Source organism: Falco punctatus (genome assembly GCF_963210335.1).
Source record: "Falco punctatus genome assembly, chromosome: 1".
In the NCBI taxonomy this organism is placed as follows: domain Eukaryota; kingdom Metazoa; phylum Chordata; class Aves; order Falconiformes; family Falconidae; genus Falco; species Falco punctatus.
The window spans coordinates 106,965,791-106,985,445 of NC_137580.1; the positions used below are offsets into that span (position 1 = coordinate 106,965,791).

Below are 19,655 nucleotides of genomic sequence, written 5' to 3' on the forward strand. Positions count from 1 at the left end.
CTCTTGACTAAGAGAACCAGAGATGAAATGGTGTCTTATTTCACAACAGAGAAAATGCTATAATGAGCGAAGTCATGCAGAGTTTACTCAAAACTCAAGACACATTGATTGAAACAAACCTGTTGTGCTGGAAAACCTCAAATCCATAGATATCGAGCAATCCTAAAACCGTTGTACTTCTCCAGCCTGGAAACTCTCCTTCCTGCAATAGGGAAAAAAAAAATATAATGTTGGTATGTGCTCACAGCTATGATCCATCACTGGATTATACCCATTTAGTTACAGCATGTACTCCTTACCCTCTTCTTAATGGGAAACAAATTCAGTTAGAGATCACTGTACAGCACACAACTTACCATTTCTCTGCTTCACAGCTAAAAGACTTCAAATTTCCTTTCACGCTTGGTTGGATATTGACAAGCCGAAGGTTCATTTACCTTGTAAGCAAGAGACTTGTTAACCTTGTTCACCAGCCAGGAGAAAGTGCGTCCGTATATTGCCTTAGCAAGCGCATCCCTTGCGTAGGCCGCCTGCTCCAGGTTCAGAGGGCTGATGAGCTGCATGCAGAAGGAGAAAAAAAGCCATTCAGCAGCCACTCCACCGAGGGATTAACTTTCCCTAGCTCACTGTTAATAAGCAGCCACTCAATGGCACCCCGTCTGGGCTCAGCTCGCACCACTTTCCCAGCCCTGCAGGCTGCAAATCAGTATTAGGCTGTGGGGGTCCTGCACCAACAGCTTCCTCTGACAAGTGAGAAGTATTTAGTTCTGGTAAGAGAGCCGATGGCGTGTCGTTAGCTTGATTTAATTCCACATACCTCCCAGATCCCCAGTTCATGTTCTTACCTCTTCCCCCTTTGCTATGATCTTCTTGTGGATCAATGCATCTCGAAGAACAGAGCCTTCGACTGCTAGAAGCTGCAAAGCGGTAGAATATTAGATTAATTTATGAAGCAGTAGGTTTGATTTATTACTAATGCTTCCTAAAAATCACAGTCCAGTGAAACAACCCTTCATTTCCCCATTCCCACTGCAAGACTTTTGCAGCATCTGTCCTTGCCTTTCCTGCTGCACACCACCTCCTTTCTGGCATAGATATGGCCTTGCTTGTTCTGGCACAAAGACCTGACTAAGCAAAGCCACAAGTGTGATTCTTTCTTTAAAACTCTTATCTGGAATAGGTCTATTCCTATCCCACTGCCTGCAGGCGAAAACCCCAAGTCAGTGGTGGAGCAAGTGGTAAATATAGAAGTTGTCAATTAAAGGGTTTTGATGTTAATATTTGCATTTTATTTAGGTCAAATAAAATTAAATTTATGAGAACTCCTAAATCATATTCTAAAATTATACGACGGTATCAAGTTCAAAATAATGAATCCCCTACAATTCATCTCTCCTGTAATGTCTCTCTAACCGGTGATACTCACCCTAGCCAGATATTTAATCTGATTCTCTGTAGTGACCTGAGCGTTTCCTTGCTCATCAGCAGCAAACTGCACGTTCCCCAGATGCAGAACACTAGCCACAATGCTCAGCAAATCCTAGGATGGAAGCAAGAGTCACAAATCAGGATGATGAAACGAATGCACAGTTAGAAGAGGCAGCAAGATTTTGGTGTTAAATAACATCTTAGAGAACATTTTGTTGTTGGGGGGGGCGGCTCAGGATTTTTGCAGAGAACACATTCACTCTGAACACTGCTTTTGGTCCAAAATAACATTAATGGAAGCAGAAACATTCCTGAGGAGTAGGAAAATCAGCTGTGCTGTTAATAAACACATCTCACCTCCACTTCGTTGTCATTGAAGCTTATAATGGACAGGGCTCTTCGCACAATCTTCCAATCATTTTTGTCATTTATGGAACTGACCCTTGCACAGTGACCCTACAAAGACACAGTTTGATATAAGTAAGTAAATAATTGTCAAATATCTATTACTCATGCTCAGTGCACTTCTGCACGTGTTTTTTATTGTAAGCAGTCATCTCAGTGTTATTTTTGAAGTGAGGGAAAGAAACTACAAAAGTCAAACAATCTATTGGTCCTATAATATAACAATATTCTAAGAGTTACTAGTTAACGCACACCTTTACTAAATAGTGATACTGTTGGGGGCTCTTCTCGAGGCCCAGCCTTCGCAGCAAGTCCTCTTCCCCTCCTTCTAGCAGCTGGTAGAAAATGTGGAAGTTCCTCTCTCCATGATTCTGGTGTACAACTCGGGATTTCTCCAGGAGGTAGTTCAAGATATGGCCCCCGACAGGAGCCCCCTAAATCAAACCAGATACAATGGAATAGTTCATCAACACAGAAAATATTTCTGCTTCTTGGTGGCCTATTCAAAGACAAACAGGATACAACATGATAGCCTACAAAAGACAAAAAATTATCTGCCATTTTGTATCACAATCTCTGTTTCAGCTAAAACATAGTGGCAACTGGAGTTTCGAAGCACATGCAAAAGGAGCTGTCAAGTGACAGTAAGATACCATTATACAGATCATGGCTGCAGCACGTACTGAATAGGATCCTGATGTGTGTAAAATTCCTCCTGAGAAGGCATTCAACACAAAGGAAAAGCAACACAACACTGAGCGTGGAGGGATTACAGACTGAGACATTTGAACGACTGCAGTACGCCAAGCTACTCAGTTCTTGCACTATGTTCATCTTCAGAGCGTGGGGCAGTTTGGATCAGAATTGAAACAAACACTGTGCAAAGTTACACAGGACAGATACTATCTTCAGATCGCAGCTGATTTATGTGGATTTAGTTTGGGAGTATCTGTTTGCACCCCTTAGAAATAGGATTTAATCTAGCTGTCTCCTTGTACAGAGAAATGAGGGAAGAAAAAAGAGAATGTACTATAAAATCCACCAGAAATAGACTTTGTTGCCACAGACTCTGTTTACAACAATGTCAGGAGAATGCAAAACAATTGCTCGATGCACACATCAGTACAAGAAAGCACAGGCAACAGAGGCCTGCTGTGACTGGGACCAGTTTCAAGTTACCCTGTAATCAAACTGCACATCCATGTATTTCCCAAATCGGCTGGAGTTGTCATTACGAAGGGTTTTTGCATTTCCAAAGGCCTGAAACGGAAACGAACAGAGAGAAAGAAATATCAAATAAGATTATTTATGAACATTTTGGTGAAGCTGCCAGTTGTTCATTTACAGCCAGCAAAGCCTAGGTTTTTGCTTTTTGCAAAGGAAACGGATCGCTACCCAAATTCTAACGCTGATCTTTCTACCCTGCATGAGCACTGCAGATGGAGCACGCCTCTGAAAACATTTCCATCCCCCCCAGCAAGCTTATTTTAATGCCAGTTCACTGCTGACAACGTATGTCACGTCTGCCAGTCTTTTCAAAGCTTACTCTTTCATCACAGCTATTTGCTTACAGTCACCTGCTGCTCTGCTCACAGCGGGCGCCATCCTAACAGGTCTTGGCCTGCCAGGCTTTCCCCTCTCGCGGGGAGCACACCTCTCCTGGGCACGCAGCGTTTTTGGAGTCCAGAGCAGAAACATCGCAGGGAACCGCAAAGACAGCTCAGGGCTGGACACTAGAGGACACCACAGCACTAGAGAAGGCACCCAACAAATGCATTTATCAGAGGGCAACGCTGCCCACGGTGGATGCGCCCACTTCTGGCTTTGCAAACTTAACGCAGCGCACCAGAACTCTTCCCACGCCAAACGCGTGCTTCCCGCTGCAGCCCGGCCACGCCAGAATTGCTGCTGGTGGACTGGAAAGGGCCCCGTGAGTTCAGCAGCAGGGGGCCGTTTCTTTGGCTTGGAAGCAGCCTGGGATTCCCCTGCGTGCAGCGCAATCCAGCAGCCCACGTGTGGTGAACCAGTGTTCCCAGGACACGCTATCCGCCCTGCACAGACAGCTCAGGCGTGCCCAGCGGGGTCCGGCGGCCCCCGCCCTCTCAGGTGGAAAAAGCGAGCGCTGCCGGTATGACTCAACGTCAAGTTTCCGTGCTGCGGGCTCTAGAGTTACCTCCAGGACGGGATTGGATTGTAACAGGCGGTCCTTCACGGTTTCGACCTGCTGACTAGCTGGGCAGGTCACGGCGTAGTACTGCAGGATCTTCTTGGTAGCCTCCGTTTTGCCAGCCCCGCTCTCCCCAGAGATCAGAATACACTGATCCTTCCTCTCCGTGCGCAGGGAGCGATACGAATTGTCTGCAATAGCGTAGCTAAGGGACAACCATAACCAGGCATTAGTTTGTTTCCACAAGTGAAGGGCAGAGTCCTCAGCTAAGACTATCCCACTGTGTGACCTCCCAGCAGGGACAGCTCAAGAAGAGGTCTGTGTCCATGGGGCTGAGCAAGAGCATATTGCTTCTGCACGCCGGCAACACAAGAGATTGCTGACATCTCTATACACATCTTAACCACTGAGCCAAGTTTCTGCAGGGTAATAACACAAATCTCTTAAATGCCTTTAAAAACCCTCTCTGACGAGAAGATCTTCTGTAGAAGACTAAATAGTGCAGATAAGCTTTTCTAAATATACATGATCTCTTGACATCGGTCCCACAGGACAACAAAGCTTTACATTCAGGAAACATCTTGTTTTCCATCGATCTTTATTCTAGCTTGTCTTTTAAGTGATGACACACTCAGAAGGTCACAACTGCACTTTGCTATCTGGGTGGCTCCTATAATATGGCTCCAGAATAGCCCAACCTCTCACAGCTTCTCTTGGATGGTAGGAAGAATTGGATAAGCCAACACAGCCTAAAAAGCATCCTGCAGGGTATGTAAGCGACTGACCACCTTAGGCCAAACACTGCCAGAACCCCAGACGGTTCCTCCTGCCTGCATACAGCCGGGGTTTGTTGCTGCTGGGCCTGGAACCCTGTTTCTTCCCTTGCTGCTTTTTCTTTCTCTCCAATTTTCCTCCCCACGACAGACCAGGCAGGATGCTACACGAAGGATCACATGCACTTTTACAACACCAGAGAGCAGGAGGATGAGCCTGACTACGGTGGCAACTGCTTACAGAGGGAGAGGAAAAGGACCAGGTAGGTGCAGTGGAAGAGGCAAGAGAGGAGCGTTAGCCCTACACAACGCACTCATGTAAGACAACCTCCATAACAATATTTTCAGCTGTCTTACATGTGGTGATCAAGCAGATATCCTGTCTTTATACGTTTGACAACCTTTTAGTAGCTTTGCTTTTTTTTCCCCTCCCTTTTTTTTAAAAAAGAAACACTCTCATGCTGTGAAATTAATTAGAAATAATCACACCAAATTACCAGCCATGGCTTTCTCAAGTCTATTAATACTTGGTGCTAAGGCAACACCGATGAGCTACCTAGCAACACAACTGCACACTTACCCCACTACATTCATCAAGTCCTTCTCTTCCCATCCAAATTCTGTCTCTGGAGTATTTTGAAAACAGTTGAATAAATGCAAATTTAATTTCAATGTTAAGAACTGCCTCTAGACAGTGTGCCTTTGTTGGGTGATTTTATAGTACTGCAAGTTCAAGCAGAAAGCTAGCAGTCGTGCATACCACTTTACTTAAAAGATGTTTATGGTCCCAATTGTAGTTGCCATCTCTGAACCCCCTGGCAGGCTATAAATAGGACAGGATGTGACAGATCACTCTGGGAAGTATACTCATTTCAAGCCCATAGGGATAACTCTTCTCCTTTGAATGTGACGCACTTCCCAGAGAACCCAGTGCCCAGGCCTAGCCTGCAACTATTTTGACACTGGAATAGCAATCTTGAAGTGTTTTGGCTTTCTAGAATCAGTTTAGAATAAGAGAAAGAAGAAAAAGACACCTGAAACTGTAAAAGGAGAAGCACTGAGTACCACACTACACCTCAGAATATTTTTAAATGCATAATCAAATAACATTATGTAAATAATCAAATAACGTGGTGGTTTTTAACAGAATGATAAAAACAGTTAACAAAAAATACTGTTTTCCTAGCTGGAGCAGCAGTGGTATTCAGTACTGCTGATAAAAACAGTTAACAAAAAATACTGTTTTCCTAGCTGCAGCGGCAGTGGTATTCAGTACCGCAGTTCTCAAGGGTTTACTTACGAGCTGCACATTTCACAATTTCTTACAGGACTAGTTAAGACACGAAAAGAGAACAACAGCCTCAGAAACAACCAGCTACTTTGTGATTTAAGTCACTTTGTGTAGCACACGCAGGAATTAGAGCATAACTGCTTAGCGTTTCATGTTATATGCGAGCACTGCCATCACGCTCAGCCCTCGCCCTACTGCGCACAAATGAAAAGGTAGCCACAGTCCCAAGGGTTTTCCAGAGAGTCACAAAATTCTCATCTGAGGACACAGAATCCCTGAGGAATGCCCTGATGGCAGGCAAACGGGGCGGCATGCCGGCCGGGTCCCTGCCTGGGAGGCAGGAGTGACGGTAACCCCCTGCTCGCTCCGGCCACTGCCCTGCGGGGGCAGATCTCTCAGCGGGGGCACCTGCACACAGACCCATCGAGAACAAGGGGAGAACTTAGCAGGTGTAAATGTAAGTTTCTACAGATTTAATCATCCCCCACATATCTACGCAGAAAGCCCCAAACACTATAAAAATCATGTTTTTATCGTAACGAATAGAACTTCGAGTGTTCAGACTTTCCCCAAGTAATGGTGTTTCTCTCCCTCTCTGTGCTTGCAGCGCATTCTGTTTTGCTTACTCTCCTGGGCTATGTGCCAATAATAAGAAACAATCCAAATAGCTCAAAAATAATATCATTTACTCTTCCAAGACCTCTTTAAAAAAAAAAATGAAAAAAAACCCCACCATCAAAAAACCTCCAAGAGGTGCTCAGAATTTGGCCCTTGGTCCTGTAAGAAAACATTCTGGAGCCAAATGTCCTCAGCTCTCAGTCATCTTTCTCTTTCAGTCTGACAAAAAAATTCAAATGCTTTCAAAAATAACTTTAAACCTCAAACTTTTTTTTTTTTTTTTTAATGGGAAATTGGGAATGCTCACCAGGCCAGACCATGTAAATAAATACATTCCTTCTTCCAACAGGCTGACGGTATCTTAGCAACAAGGGAAATACCAGATAAATATTGGTCAGGCTGTAACAGCAGAGGTAGGAAAGAAACCACCACACATATAGACACACTCTTTCCCCTAGTTTGCCCTATGCTGAATGAGCGATGTAGCAGCAGAGGAAAACTCACAGCCCGGACACGCAGACCCCAAGTAACCCTGGAACAATGAACTCCTGTCCTGCCAGGGCTGGGTAAGCAGCTCTGTTCCTCCAGCCAGGAAGGAACCAACTCCCTTTCCAAATACTGCTCTTGCAAAGGCAACTCATCCTCTTTGGAGAGAGGAACAGGAATAGAAAGAGCCGTACACCACACCCTCCGAAGGATCCTTTCTATCCCTATGACTATTAGGGTTGCATCTGGGACAAGGAAGAGTCCCATTTGCTTGTTTTCACATGTCATTACTGCACACGCCTGCGTGGGAACGGCACAAACTGCACTGTTTACCCACAGGCCACTCACAGGTGAGGAGAAACTTCATAGAAGCTGACACCACGGTATCGCTCCATGTTCTGTTTACTGTAGATTTCCAGTTCCTTGTATGGATTAACAGACACCAGAACGGAGCCAATGTATGTCTGAAAAAGAAAACACGAAGCAGAGAGGTTACAGAAGGTCTGGCAGCAGATTCTCTGAGAGCCCAGACTGCTCTGAAGACTGTATGTGATGTTGTTGACAAGGGCCGCCTGCCCCACTGTACTGCGGATGCTGCTGAGGGCTTCCAAAGAGGCCAAGGGTGCTGAAGAAGTGACCTCTTAGCACAGCAAGAAATGACATTGTGGGTGTCACGCGAGACATGTTATCCTTACTGGATAAACAGCACCTGCCAACGGTTTTAGTGCTTGTAACAGGCAAGAATACTGGATTATTTCTGATACACCATTCAGGATCAAGTTCAAGCCTGGGATTGCCCACCACAGAGTGAATTCATGAAATAGAAGAATGCGGTGTGAGGTGGATTTTTCCATGCTGGCAAGATCTGTAAATGCCAGCAGACCTCCACTGGAGCACTGCAGTGAGTCCCTACGCCTGTTATCAGGACAGAATTTCAGACTAGTTCTGTAAAAGGAGTGGTAACAATAACAAGCAACCACGGTCTATTGAAGTTGACACCACCGTCTCCAAATCCAAAAGCAAAGCTATGGCACGTCTTCTGCTGCAAACACCCAAATTCCCGTCAGGAATGAACACTTCAGCGTCTGCCACTCTGCTACTCACATAGATTAGGTTCTCCTTGAAGCGCTTACGCAGATTTTCAATGAAGGCTGCTTCGCTGGTGAAGTTCTCAAGCAGGACGAAATCCTGCACCCCCACACGGTCGCGGGCTGTCAGAGCGCTCTCCATGGTCAGCCGAATGCCGTTAGTCCCCGCTCCCTGCAACCAGAAGCAGAGGAAGGTTGGGATATCTGTGGGGTTTCTATGCAGCTCACCGAGTCCACAAGAACCATTAACCACAACTACCCACGGACAACCTACAAACAGGAGAGGATGTTAGAATAACCCTGCTACTACTGTTGAAAACGCTAGTCAGTGCGTACTAACACTTCATCAACTGGTTTATACTAATTGCTTCGACGGAAGACAAGCCAGCATTAGGGAAAAGTTATTGCTAAATTTCCAATGACTTTAAATCAAGCAAGCAAGCAAGCATTTCATAAGGAGAATAAAACTTGGCTTTCCTTTCCCAGAAATCCTTTAGCAGGAGTGAGACTGAAATGTGCGCTCTCTACTTTTCTCTCTCACTTCGTAATGGGAAGTTGTTTCGAGGTAAGGAATCTTTTATGACTGATGATGAGTCATCTCTTGAGCAAACAGCTTCACATCGCTGACCAATTTAATAGCTTTAGCAAGATACCCAATAGGAAAATTCAGAGAAATGGACATTTCTGCATCCCATGCCACTGAATTTAGACCGTGACACCAACATCTATCTCATGCATCAGACAATTTCTATTCCATGACCCTCTTTTAAAGGCTTCATTTTCTAAGTGATGTGGTTCAGACACAACCATTTCTGGAAAACAACAGGTCTGCTGACTTCTTGCTTCACTCGGCCTCACGTACTAAAACAGGGTGAGGAAATGTGCACCAAGTGACTCAGTCGCTACTTGCAGAGAAGATTTCTACACAATGGAGAGACTATATACAAGGCATAGAAGACGGGAGACAGTACAGAAATCAGAGATGGGAGATATAACGTATTAAACCATTTGCCTCACATCTGCCTGCATTTCCTTATCATATTCTTAAATCCTTCTTAATTTGGCAAACTCCTCACAGCAAGCATACTTCTAAATCATTTCCCTAAAGCACTAATGCATTTCAGAGAACCTGTTGTTACATTCTGGGATGTCACGATCACTGGCACAAACACTGCTGATTCTTGTTCCTAAACAGGCGCACGCACTAATAGTGACACCCAGGCACCCTCTCCTGTAGCAGTGTTACAAACCAGGAATGCCGGACCCCTGCTGCCACGCTGCCAACCAGCCCCAAAACCCTGTGCAATGATGTAGATGATTTTTGCTGACTCACGTTGTCAGGTAGTTCCTTTCTGCTCCTTCTCAAGATATAATAGTGGTGAGAGCACAGGGACTGATGGCATGCAGGGGAAAAAAAAATAAAAACAACCTTGGTCAGAAGAAAAATTTACCTTGAGTTTTGTTAAGTAGTAATAAAGGCAAGACCCACTGAAGTATAAATCTGGGCCCAAATGGGTGCAAATTCCTTCAGTCTGCAGTTGTTCAGGCTTACCAATATTTACAAATGCAGTTTTGCCTATTTCTGCAAGTTGTAATTGGCTTCCTTCCCAAAAGCCCAGTGCTTGGGCATAAGTGATTGCATGAAACTAGGAGCTTTCAGAAAGAAAAATCAGTTCCTCCTGGAAATCTCAAATCCAGATCCACTCTAATGGCTCAAACACCACAAAGAAACATAATTTTGATTTCCCTTTTTATTTTTTCCAATTAGTCTCATGGTCTGGAAGGCTTGATTTCTAAGCTTTGAAAGATCCAGCTTGGGAGGAATTCTGCAGATACTGTCACTAAGTAAGCCCAAAACTTCCCAAACCAATTCCTCCACACCTTCAGCCAAGCGCTTTGTTGTCTTCTTCTACCCTCTTTGCCAAGGTGAAGAGGAAAGGGATAAGCCCTGGAGAAGGAAGGTGACGAGATAAAGGGCAACACTAGCAAAAGAAATAGAGATAAATCACATCCAAAGAAACTCTGTCTAGAAATTAGAATTCTTCTATCAGAGCAGTGAAATCCTGGAGCAGGTTTTGGGCAAGGTATGGGAACAAAGGCAGACCCAACAGAAAATAACTAGTTTTCAGGTGGGTAAGTATATGAATACAGTTTTAAAACACAGCTGCCTCAAAAATGACCGAGGAGAAACTTCCACCCTAGCACAGTTAATCCAAGTTTATATAATCCTAAAGACTTTCACAGAAAACGTCACTTAGCAGTTTCAGCAGCTCTTTCATCAGCCACTCCCAGCTCAGGACAAACTGCTCCCAGCTGTACACATCCAGCCTAAGGAAGCAGCAATCTATCCTACTTACAGAGAAATGCACTTCTGCCGCCTCCTCTGGGACAGGCATTTAAGGCTAAGGAGCTTTCGGTTTCCCCCACGCTTTTTTCTTCTCATTCAACTCCAACCTCTCTCCGTGAGAACAAATTAACTACCTGAAATTTTCAGTCAGCATAAAAAAACCCCAAACAACTAAACGCAACTTTTCAACAATAATTAAATGTGTCCAGGTCACCTAGCTGACATGATGCAGTCACATTCTCCAGAATATACATTTTCATCACAGCACTGTACCCTCCCCAAGCCCAAGTTCAATGCAAATACAAACGTCAGTCGTAAACCACAGCTGAGCAATAAGCGCTTCTCTGTGCCAGCGTTTGCTCATTTGCTTTATTGCTTATGTCCAAGCCTACCACCAACTTAAAAGGTCAACATTAACTATTTGACTGCCAGTAACTTCAACAGATGCAACGTAAAAGGAGGTGAAAATAAATCCTTTTCCAAAATGGAAACAGAACAGTAATGCAGAAGGAAGAAAATGGGGAAAGAAGACACTATTTAGAAAAAAATAATCACGATAATGACCATATGTTCCTACTGAATGACTGTGACAGTGAGGCATTGAATAAATTAAAATAACTGAAATGTTAGTTATTTTGTATTAGCAGGCAGACAGCAAATTTGGTGGCTGTAAATTAATGCTAGCAAAACCCAGTCTGGGGGTTAATTAAGTTACAGTGAAGCTAATTAACCATTAAACAGTTTGCGTATGGACAGAACTGGCTCCCTTAGCATCTTTTTCAGAGGATAGATTTATCTCTGCCAAAACGCCTCCGGCTGACGTTCAGTTCATTTAGAACATCCTTTGCTCTCTGCTATGCAAGAGACCCACTCAGACAACTATGAAAGCCATGTGGCAGGGAGCATGTATTCCAGATAATTAGGAGAATATAGGCTGTGAGGGTCTGATCAGACCCCTTCCTTGTGAAAATCAGTTTTTCTGGAAGCTGCTAAGAGAGTACAGGGGTAGACGAGCTGTCCCAACACTGAGAACGCAGGCGAAAGGACTGCTCCATCTGCCCTCTGCGCAGCTGCACCCTTGGCTTGCACTGACTCTCACACTTGTGCAATAAGCTAGACTGGAAATCCAACATGCATTAAAACTACCTCAGATGGTTTTTATTACTTTAATCCAGGCCGTTTTCCCACACTGGTTCCACACATAATCACTTGCAATGGCCGACAGCTATGGTGGCACAAGATTGGGAACCCACAGTGGAGCTGGGGATGAGCAAGTGTTTCAGCAGCAGGGCCAGTTCCTGCTGCTTTTAAGGGCTGTGAAACCACCACCTAGGAGGTAAGTTAGGTGCAGCCTTAATGGCTCACCACTGCCAAACCCAACACATCTCCTCCTTCGGACTTTGCCTCCCTGACATGTGTTAATGCAAGCAATTACCTGTCTGTTATCTGAACCACCTCAACTCACTATATCAGCAAAACAAAGACCAGGAAAAAAGAAGCCAGTCTTTTTCCATCAAGGTAGTGAGGTGAATCACCCTACCATGGAATGGGGTGAGTGTCAGATCCAGGGCAAGGAGGAAAGGGAGCACGGGTGCCCTTTTGACACCAACAGTTCGTTAGGTTAGCTCCGCCATGTGCTTCACCCTACCTACAGGAATCAAAAGGAGGACCAGGCTAAGGATCCCAACCTCTGCAGGATATACTTACTGCGCTAGCACCACACCCAGCCCAGGCTGCAAACAGGGAATTGCAAAAATCTGAGCAATCTCCATCTGATCTTGGTGCCTGTGGGCTTAGGAGTGCCTGTGCCTTCTCTCTCAAACTCACCTTTCATCCCTTACTAAAATCACTGTCCCTATGGTCACTCCTACTTGAGAGAGTCCAAGCTGACTTTTGCCACCGCGTTTCTCAAACCCACCCCAAGGTACAGTTCCAAGGGACCCATTCCCACACTATTTTAACCCACTCTTTGCTTTTAATCTCTTCTCCAGAGCTGTTAGCACAACAGTGGCTCACTGCCAGGAAAGGAAAAGCCTTCACTCCTGAATGGTGGGGACCAAGCCAGTGCAATTACCAAAGCGGTACTACTTCCACACGCCTTTTTTTCTTCTGTGTGATTAAATTTTGGGAAAGACTTTCCGCTGGTGTAAATTGGTGCTGCTGAATGCAGCCTGCAGAGCCAGGTTTACATTGGCTGAGGTTCCAACCTTTCTTTGTATTCACACAAGAATCAACAAAACCAGAAAAATCCCTTCAAAAACAGCTCCTGGGAGCACAAAAGCACTCAAGGCTATACCAAAGAGTCTCTTAAACTGAACTGGTAAATCTCTGACGTGGTATTGTGAAGGTGCAAACAAGTATTTTTCTTTTAAAGTATGCTAAATGCCAAAGTATGATAAAGACTTTCCTCTGCTAAGGAATTGGCGACCTCAAAAATGAAAAACAGGACCTTTTGCTCTGCACAACAAAATCCAAAGTATTTGAGTCACACAGGCTAAGCACATCGGGGAAATTTTCTTTTGTGATGGAAGACAGGTGCTCTGCCACGAGCACAGGAGTTCAGGGCTGACCTAAGCAAGAAACTCCTGCCACTGCTTTGTCCATCAGCTCGTCTATGGCCACGCAACACCCAACAGCCTAACACATGGGTAGGAAGGAGTCTTTTACATCCAGATCTCCCAGCCTTGATTTTCCCAGAGGGCGGGTACCTGAATGGTCAGCATGGGCACAGCAACCCCAGGTCCACAAATGCTGCCCATCACTGAGAGAACAGAGAGCACCTGGCTGCTCAGGCAACTCTTAACTCCTTCCTGGAGCATCCAGGAGTGGCGCATGTGAAAACACCTGGAGCTCTCAAAGTCAGTGGTCTTATACGGCACAGGGAAGCCTTACAATCACCTGATTTAGAAAGAAAAGTCACACGATGTAAACAAGATTTCTGCTTCAAGATCTAAAAAGATAGGTTTTAATATTTCCCTCTGACCACGCATTTTTACAAATTAGCCGCTCTCCATTGAGTAGAGCAGGAGGCTTGCACCAAAACAACTGCAGGAAGTGGGTGCCATATAGAAAGAGGCAGGCACCTTTATCTTGGTATCAAGTGAAAGATGATTGATCTGCAGGTTCCACAAATAGCTACAAAGCCGGGAACGGAAGAACAGGCAAGAAGCAAATGTGAGTGGGAAGGGAAATTCAGATTAGATTCTGGAAGACAATAAGAAGTCTGAACCAAGAACAAATTTCTTGTGGGGAGGTGGCAGCTAAACCACATTTGTCTCCTGGATAGTATGACATTCTTCACTGTCATGCCAAAGCCGCAGGAAGGAAAAAAAATCCCTCCGATTTCTGCTTCACTCTGCAGCCTGAGAAGGGGTTTGGACACAGCATGGGCTAGACAGCAGAGCAGACAAAAATCAACTGTTTTATCCAGGACCTCAATTCCTGAGGTGCAGAACGGGATAGCTCCTCTTTCCTTTTACATGCAGAAAGCAATAAGGTAAACAACTGAAGTGGGCCTGAATCAAGGGATCTTAGTCAAGCACTTGCTGCCTGCCAGTGACTCCAGGAGTGAAGTGCAGCCGCTTAGGATCCTCCTCCCTCTTGCCACACTGAAAATTAGCCGCACTTTTTGGACACAGATCTCTGTTAGTCAACAGCTGAGCTGGAAAGAGGGTTTCCTAACAGGCAGCTCTAGATCTCACGTATACATCCTCTGTAACCAACCACATGGCTTTATCTGCCCCTTCTGAAACCACTTGAGCTCAGACAATAATTTCTATGACACAAATCCCATACATCAGGCTCGTTTAGTAAAAAAGATAATGAAATAACAAAAGGATATTATTTATTTTGCTTTTAATTACATAAGCCCAATGAAGTTATTTCCCACAAAGTGGTAAGCTGCTCTGACCAGACAACTTGAAAAAAATCAGAACTGTCAGATCGAATGGGATCAAAACCAGGTAACAACCCTGACGAGTTAGACAGATCAGTAGAGTTAAAGGGAACAACGTTAACCTGCAAAAAAAGTTACCATGTCAGCAGCTGCCACTCAAGGACCATTTATAGCAGAAGCATTTTTTTATTCTTGCTTCTTTTAGAGCAATACATCGCTAACAAAGGAATGTCTGGAGTCAAGGAGCGCTTGCCCATGCTCAGAACCTGGTTCTCCCTCTCCAATACTTCCCTCCCGATCCTAAACCACATGTTGGAAGGATTTAACTAAAGAATACCCTAGTCAAAAAATTGTATTAGAAAGAGAGAGAAATGCTATTTCCTTGACTAATTCTTGTAAACTATTTATTTTGAAATCTTCCAGATTTTAAGTAGGGACAAACTGGAATACATTAAAACATAACTGGAAATACAGGGGAAGCCAGCTTATTCTGCTCTCACAGATTTGTTACATTCCCACTAGCAAACTGCCTAGAAGTTAAAGTTCTGCCTCCCTCATGTTCCAAGCTACAGAATCATTTAATCTCCCACCCTAAAATGCAAAGCCAAGTGGGAAATGTGAGCAATGTATCACACCGTGTGCATTATTTTAAGTATCTATCAAATGCATGTAGGTCATAGGGAGTTAGAACTGTGAAAACAAAAATTTAATCTTTTGAAAAACAATAATGCAGGGTGCGGATGTTGCTGCAATTAATTATGACTCTCAATATATTAATCAATGACATTTAACATTGCAACATTTAGAATAGTAAGAATTCACCTAAGGAGCTCAAATGTAAATGAAAAATGCAAATTTTGATGGACAGAAACTAAAGCAAGCCATGGAGATTTTCAGGGCAAGCAGGTAATATAATTTGTTCAGTGCTTATAACGTAATTACATTTTCTAGACTTTACTTTTTTTGGCGGGGAGAGTAAGTTAGGAAAAAAGAGAAATAATTAGTAGTGAAAACAAAAAGGTATTTATAAGAACTGATTTGAAGGAGAGCAAAAATGTTCTCCCCTAAGAGGGGATGCTGATATTTCAATCAACAAGCTAAATATAAAATAGCAGTAAGAAAAAGGAACTAGGCAAACCAGAAAGATCACCAAGCCTGGAAAAGTAAATACACTAAATTTCTATATTTAGGGAGCTGACATTTTTGCTCCTGAACAGATGCCACAAGCTGTTGCTAGTTAAAAGATGCTGCTGATCACAGTACACACAGGACTACCTGTGACCTCGGGTCACAGGCCTGTGCAGCACACAGTAGCTTCAGAAGACAGATGGCTTAAAAAGCAAAAACTCAGATCACTGCCCTTCTGAGTAAGTTTTGCCACTGACTCCCCAATCAGACTGAGCAGGTGAGAGGGGAGCAGAAACAAACACTGGCCTACAGAGAAGGATCAGGGCATGACTTGCTCCCCCTGCCTCCCTGCTCGCAGCAATGGGGTGCTGAGCCTGCACCCCCAGCCACTGAACTGCTGTTCTATTCCCCTCCCAATGCACACATCCTTTTACCTCTCTTACTATTACTACTATTACTACTACTCTCATACTTTCACCTCTCTACTACAACACTGCGGGTCTCACACGGTTACTACTGCAGCACTCTGCCCTTCCCCACACCAGATGTTGCCACCTTCTCCACTAGATTCCACACACCCCACACAACCATTTTGGGCCATTATGTCTTTCAAAGATAGCAAAACTTTCCAACCAGAACAAGCACTCCAGTGCATTCCCAGGGCATGGGAAGGACACTTCCACACCCACATGTTCTCTCCGAGAATATCAAGCACCACCCTACGCAACATCACTGCTTATCACTCTCGCGTTATCACATCTAAAAACCTTCCTCTATATCCACTGCTGTACAGAGGTCTGCTGGCTCCATCGTCCTCCATGCCAACAGAAATCCAAGCACTATCATCTCCACCTTTAAACGTGCTGCTGCAGGGAGGGACCAGGCAGGTCCTCCAGAAGCTCTGCACTTCCCTTCATCCCTCAGGCCCTTTCTCAGGCAGCGGTCAATGCTAAACTATTTGGGAAAAAACATGCAGGGATCCCTAGACTGAGCAGGTTTGAGATGCTCCAGCCCTGTGCTAACTCTTCTTCAACAGCCAGAGAATTGCTTAAATCTACAGACATGACGTTTTCAGTTCCTCTCTTCCTAAATTTGGTAACTATACCAATTAAAGCCTTGAACATTCTTATCCAGTCAAAAGCCCACACACTTTTTTATAATGCTCCCTCATTCTTGACCTTAACATCTTCCAGTGTCAGTGAATTCCATGACCCAATTATGCATTGCACAAAAATCATCTTTGCATCTCTTTGGCAACTTTTAACTTAACCGAATGTCCCTCTTCCTACGTTACAACACAGAAAAAAAGGAGCTCATGATCTGCCTTCTCTGTGGCACTACCGCATATATGTGTTTGGATTTCCTCCTCTCTTACTCATCTCATTTTCCAAGTAACAATCCTAGTCTTCTCAACCTTTTGCCACATACTCGTTTTTCTAATCTCCCGGTGGTTGTCCTGCAAAGCAGTACACAGACCCGGGCTTTCTGGTTGCCACTAAAATGTGGACAAAGATTTGCTGAAGTAAATACACCCTGGAGGAACTGCATGGCAAGGAGTCCTTAAGCAGGTATTTCCTGCCCTTCCCTCGGGTGGCAGTCAGGGAGAAAGAAGCCCATGTCCCCGGGAAGGACACAAGCAGAGCCCAGCACCAGTACCGTACGTTCACAACCTCATGCCCCTTCCACCCAAGCAAAAGCTCCACCCTTTCTTCTCCCCCAAGGCAGCTTTCCCCCTCTCTTCCCACTTTCCCGAGTCCCACCTTGGCTTCCTCCCCAAAACATGTGTTTCCTGGGGTTTTAATCCCCTTTCACATAACCTTCCAATGCAGGGGTCTTTCGCAAAGCAGGCTGAAGCATTTCACGTCCCTGCTGAAAAATTGAAAACTTATCTCTCTTCTTCTTGGACTAGCTACGCATCTGAAAGCTGCAAACCCACCAGAACAGCTGAATAAATCTTACCGCGCCTCTGAACTTCATTTCTGCCTCCTGCCAGCTCCCGCAGCACTTGCAGAGACTTAGTTTACGCTGCTGCAAAAGCAGGAATCTGAGGACAAGTTCTCACTCTTCTGTCAGTTGCCTTTTTTTTTTTTTTTTTTTTCATGACAATTTCGGTGCAGTCAGAATTCCCTCCCTCCCACCAGCTCCTACTGGAGCATCCTGGTGGGGGCGTTTTCCAAGGAGAGGGAGAGGAACTCTCCTCCCCTCCCAAAGAGGGGAGACCGACGCGCAGAGATCGGGAGCGGCATCCAAGCGAAGTCAGCTGTCCTGTGCCTGCAGCCTGCCTGCGGAGTCCCCGCTGCCCAATGACAGGGAAAAACGGAAAGAAAAGTCATCACAGGCGCTGAAAAACCTGGTGCCGAGCCCAGCACGCAAACCACAGCAAACAGGGCAGGAAGCGATATGCTCCATTACGGTGATTTTTGCGCTGAAACAGCAGCAGCAGCGAGAGGACTCCCCGAACCCACTCCCAAGTCACCCCAACCACAACAAAATCTCCCGGGTTTATAGTGACACCTGTAATCCCTCAGCAAACCAAAGGGCTACAGAGTCCAAAGTCAAGGCGTAGTTTGCCTTCTCTGCCCTTGCGAGGACTTAGCAGAGCAGCTCAGCAGTCTTTTATTCCAGAAACATTTTGAGACATCCACCCTCGGAACACCCTCTCTATATGGCGGTCCCCGAGACCCCTCTAACAAAATATAACAAAATAACCTGCACTGCCAAGTAAGACCCTTCCTAGCAGGACACAGTCAAGCCGCTGTTACCCTGTCTCCAGCCCTTGCAAACAGAAGAAGCACGTTTAGCTGTCTCTGAGGCCACCAGTGTTTGGTCTCATGCAAAAAAAATTAATGTCCACAGCTACACCTCGAGTGTGAAAACCCACCAGCAGCCAGAGATCAACTTTTTGACATAAGTCAAAATGTATATGCAGCCTTTGCTAGCTAGGGCAAAAGGCAATGGAAGGAAGCTGGAAGAAGGGAAATTCCAATGAGATACTGGGAAATTTTTTTCACGAGTGCTGTCAAATACTGGAACAGGGGCCCCAAGAAGTTGTGAAACTCCATCCTTAGAGATATTTAAGAATCAACCAGACAATGTCTGAGCAACCTGATCTAAATTGGCCCTGCTTGGAAGTGGGGTTGGACCCAGAGCTCTCCACAGGCCCCTTCCAACCTAAAATTATTCTATGATTCAATTAATTATTTTCTTCCTCAAGGGTCTAAGCTATGCGTTCATCTTAAAACGAATTACAGGTATAGCAAATAAAGATACAGATCTCTGAGATGTGCCGATAGCACACTGCCCAGCAAAGAGCCCAGCCAAATATACCACCCTTCAGGTGCTCCAGGTCACAAGCAGCTCACATTATGAGCATACAGAGCTGCTGTCTGGCAGCTGCATGGGAGGCCAGGCAGACCCCTTGAAGATAAGCTCTGCCCTAAGCCAGGTGACTCTCCACTTCCAAGCATCAGTGATTAAAAAAAAAAAAAATAATAATAAAAAAAATCACTCAGTCATTTGATCTGACACATAGCAGCTAACAAAGAAGATAGGGTCTGTCAGCAAGTCTCCCAACAGAGATAATCACAACCTACACAAAGCATACTGCCACCCATTTCTCTTCATACCACCCTCCTAACAGACTCCCTCTTCAAATGATCTGGCCAAGAGCACCACAAATGACTACCAACTAGATGCAGGTTTAGCCACAGCATACAAGGCACCACGCACACAAGGCAAAACACCTAACTTGCACCTGCAGCTTGGAAGGTCTCAAACTTCAGTCTAATACTACACTCATCAGCTGAATTTTCAGAGGTCGTTTGCCCTAAATGCAAGTGGCCACACCTGCAGCGAGTAAACAAGCCCAATCCAAACAATGCCTAATTTTCCACCGGAACCTTATCAAAATTACTGGGAATATAATCTTTCCTGCTGCACATGGTCTTCTGAAAAAAGACTACTGCAGACTCTCTCTTGCATCTGCTCAAATACTTCTGAAACTGAGGTATGACACTGAATGTCAGCTAT

The 19,655-nt window shown here is 44.8% G+C and overlaps 1 protein-coding gene across 6 annotated transcripts in view; it reads right to left on the reverse strand.

Moving 5' to 3' along the window:
* MYO1C (myosin IC) overlaps positions 1-19,655 on the reverse strand; it is a 131,403-nt gene that overhangs the window by 88,166 nt on the left and 23,582 nt on the right. For 5 of the 6 annotated variants that reach the window (XR_013925790.1, XR_013925791.1, XR_013925792.1 and 2 more), the window contains exons 2-11: positions 8,273-8,428; positions 7,517-7,632; positions 4,007-4,205; positions 3,013-3,093; positions 2,088-2,267; positions 1,786-1,884; positions 1,427-1,540; positions 846-917; positions 438-557; positions 120-202 (exon numbers count right to left, since the gene is read on the reverse strand). Coding sequence is in view for 2 of the 6 variants with exons in the window: in XM_080374086.1 (XP_080230212.1) it covers positions 120-202; positions 438-557; positions 846-917; positions 1,427-1,540; positions 1,786-1,884; positions 2,088-2,267; positions 3,013-3,093; positions 4,007-4,205; positions 7,517-7,632; positions 8,273-8,428 (1,220 nt within the window). In the remaining 4 variants the exon portion in view is untranslated. Of the gene's footprint in view, positions 1-119; positions 203-437; positions 558-845; positions 918-1,426; positions 1,541-1,785; positions 1,885-2,087; positions 2,268-3,012; positions 3,094-4,006; positions 4,206-7,516; positions 7,633-8,272; positions 8,429-17,585; positions 17,920-19,655 lie in introns of those variants that run through there. The other variant, XM_080374087.1, reaches the window with a different exon arrangement.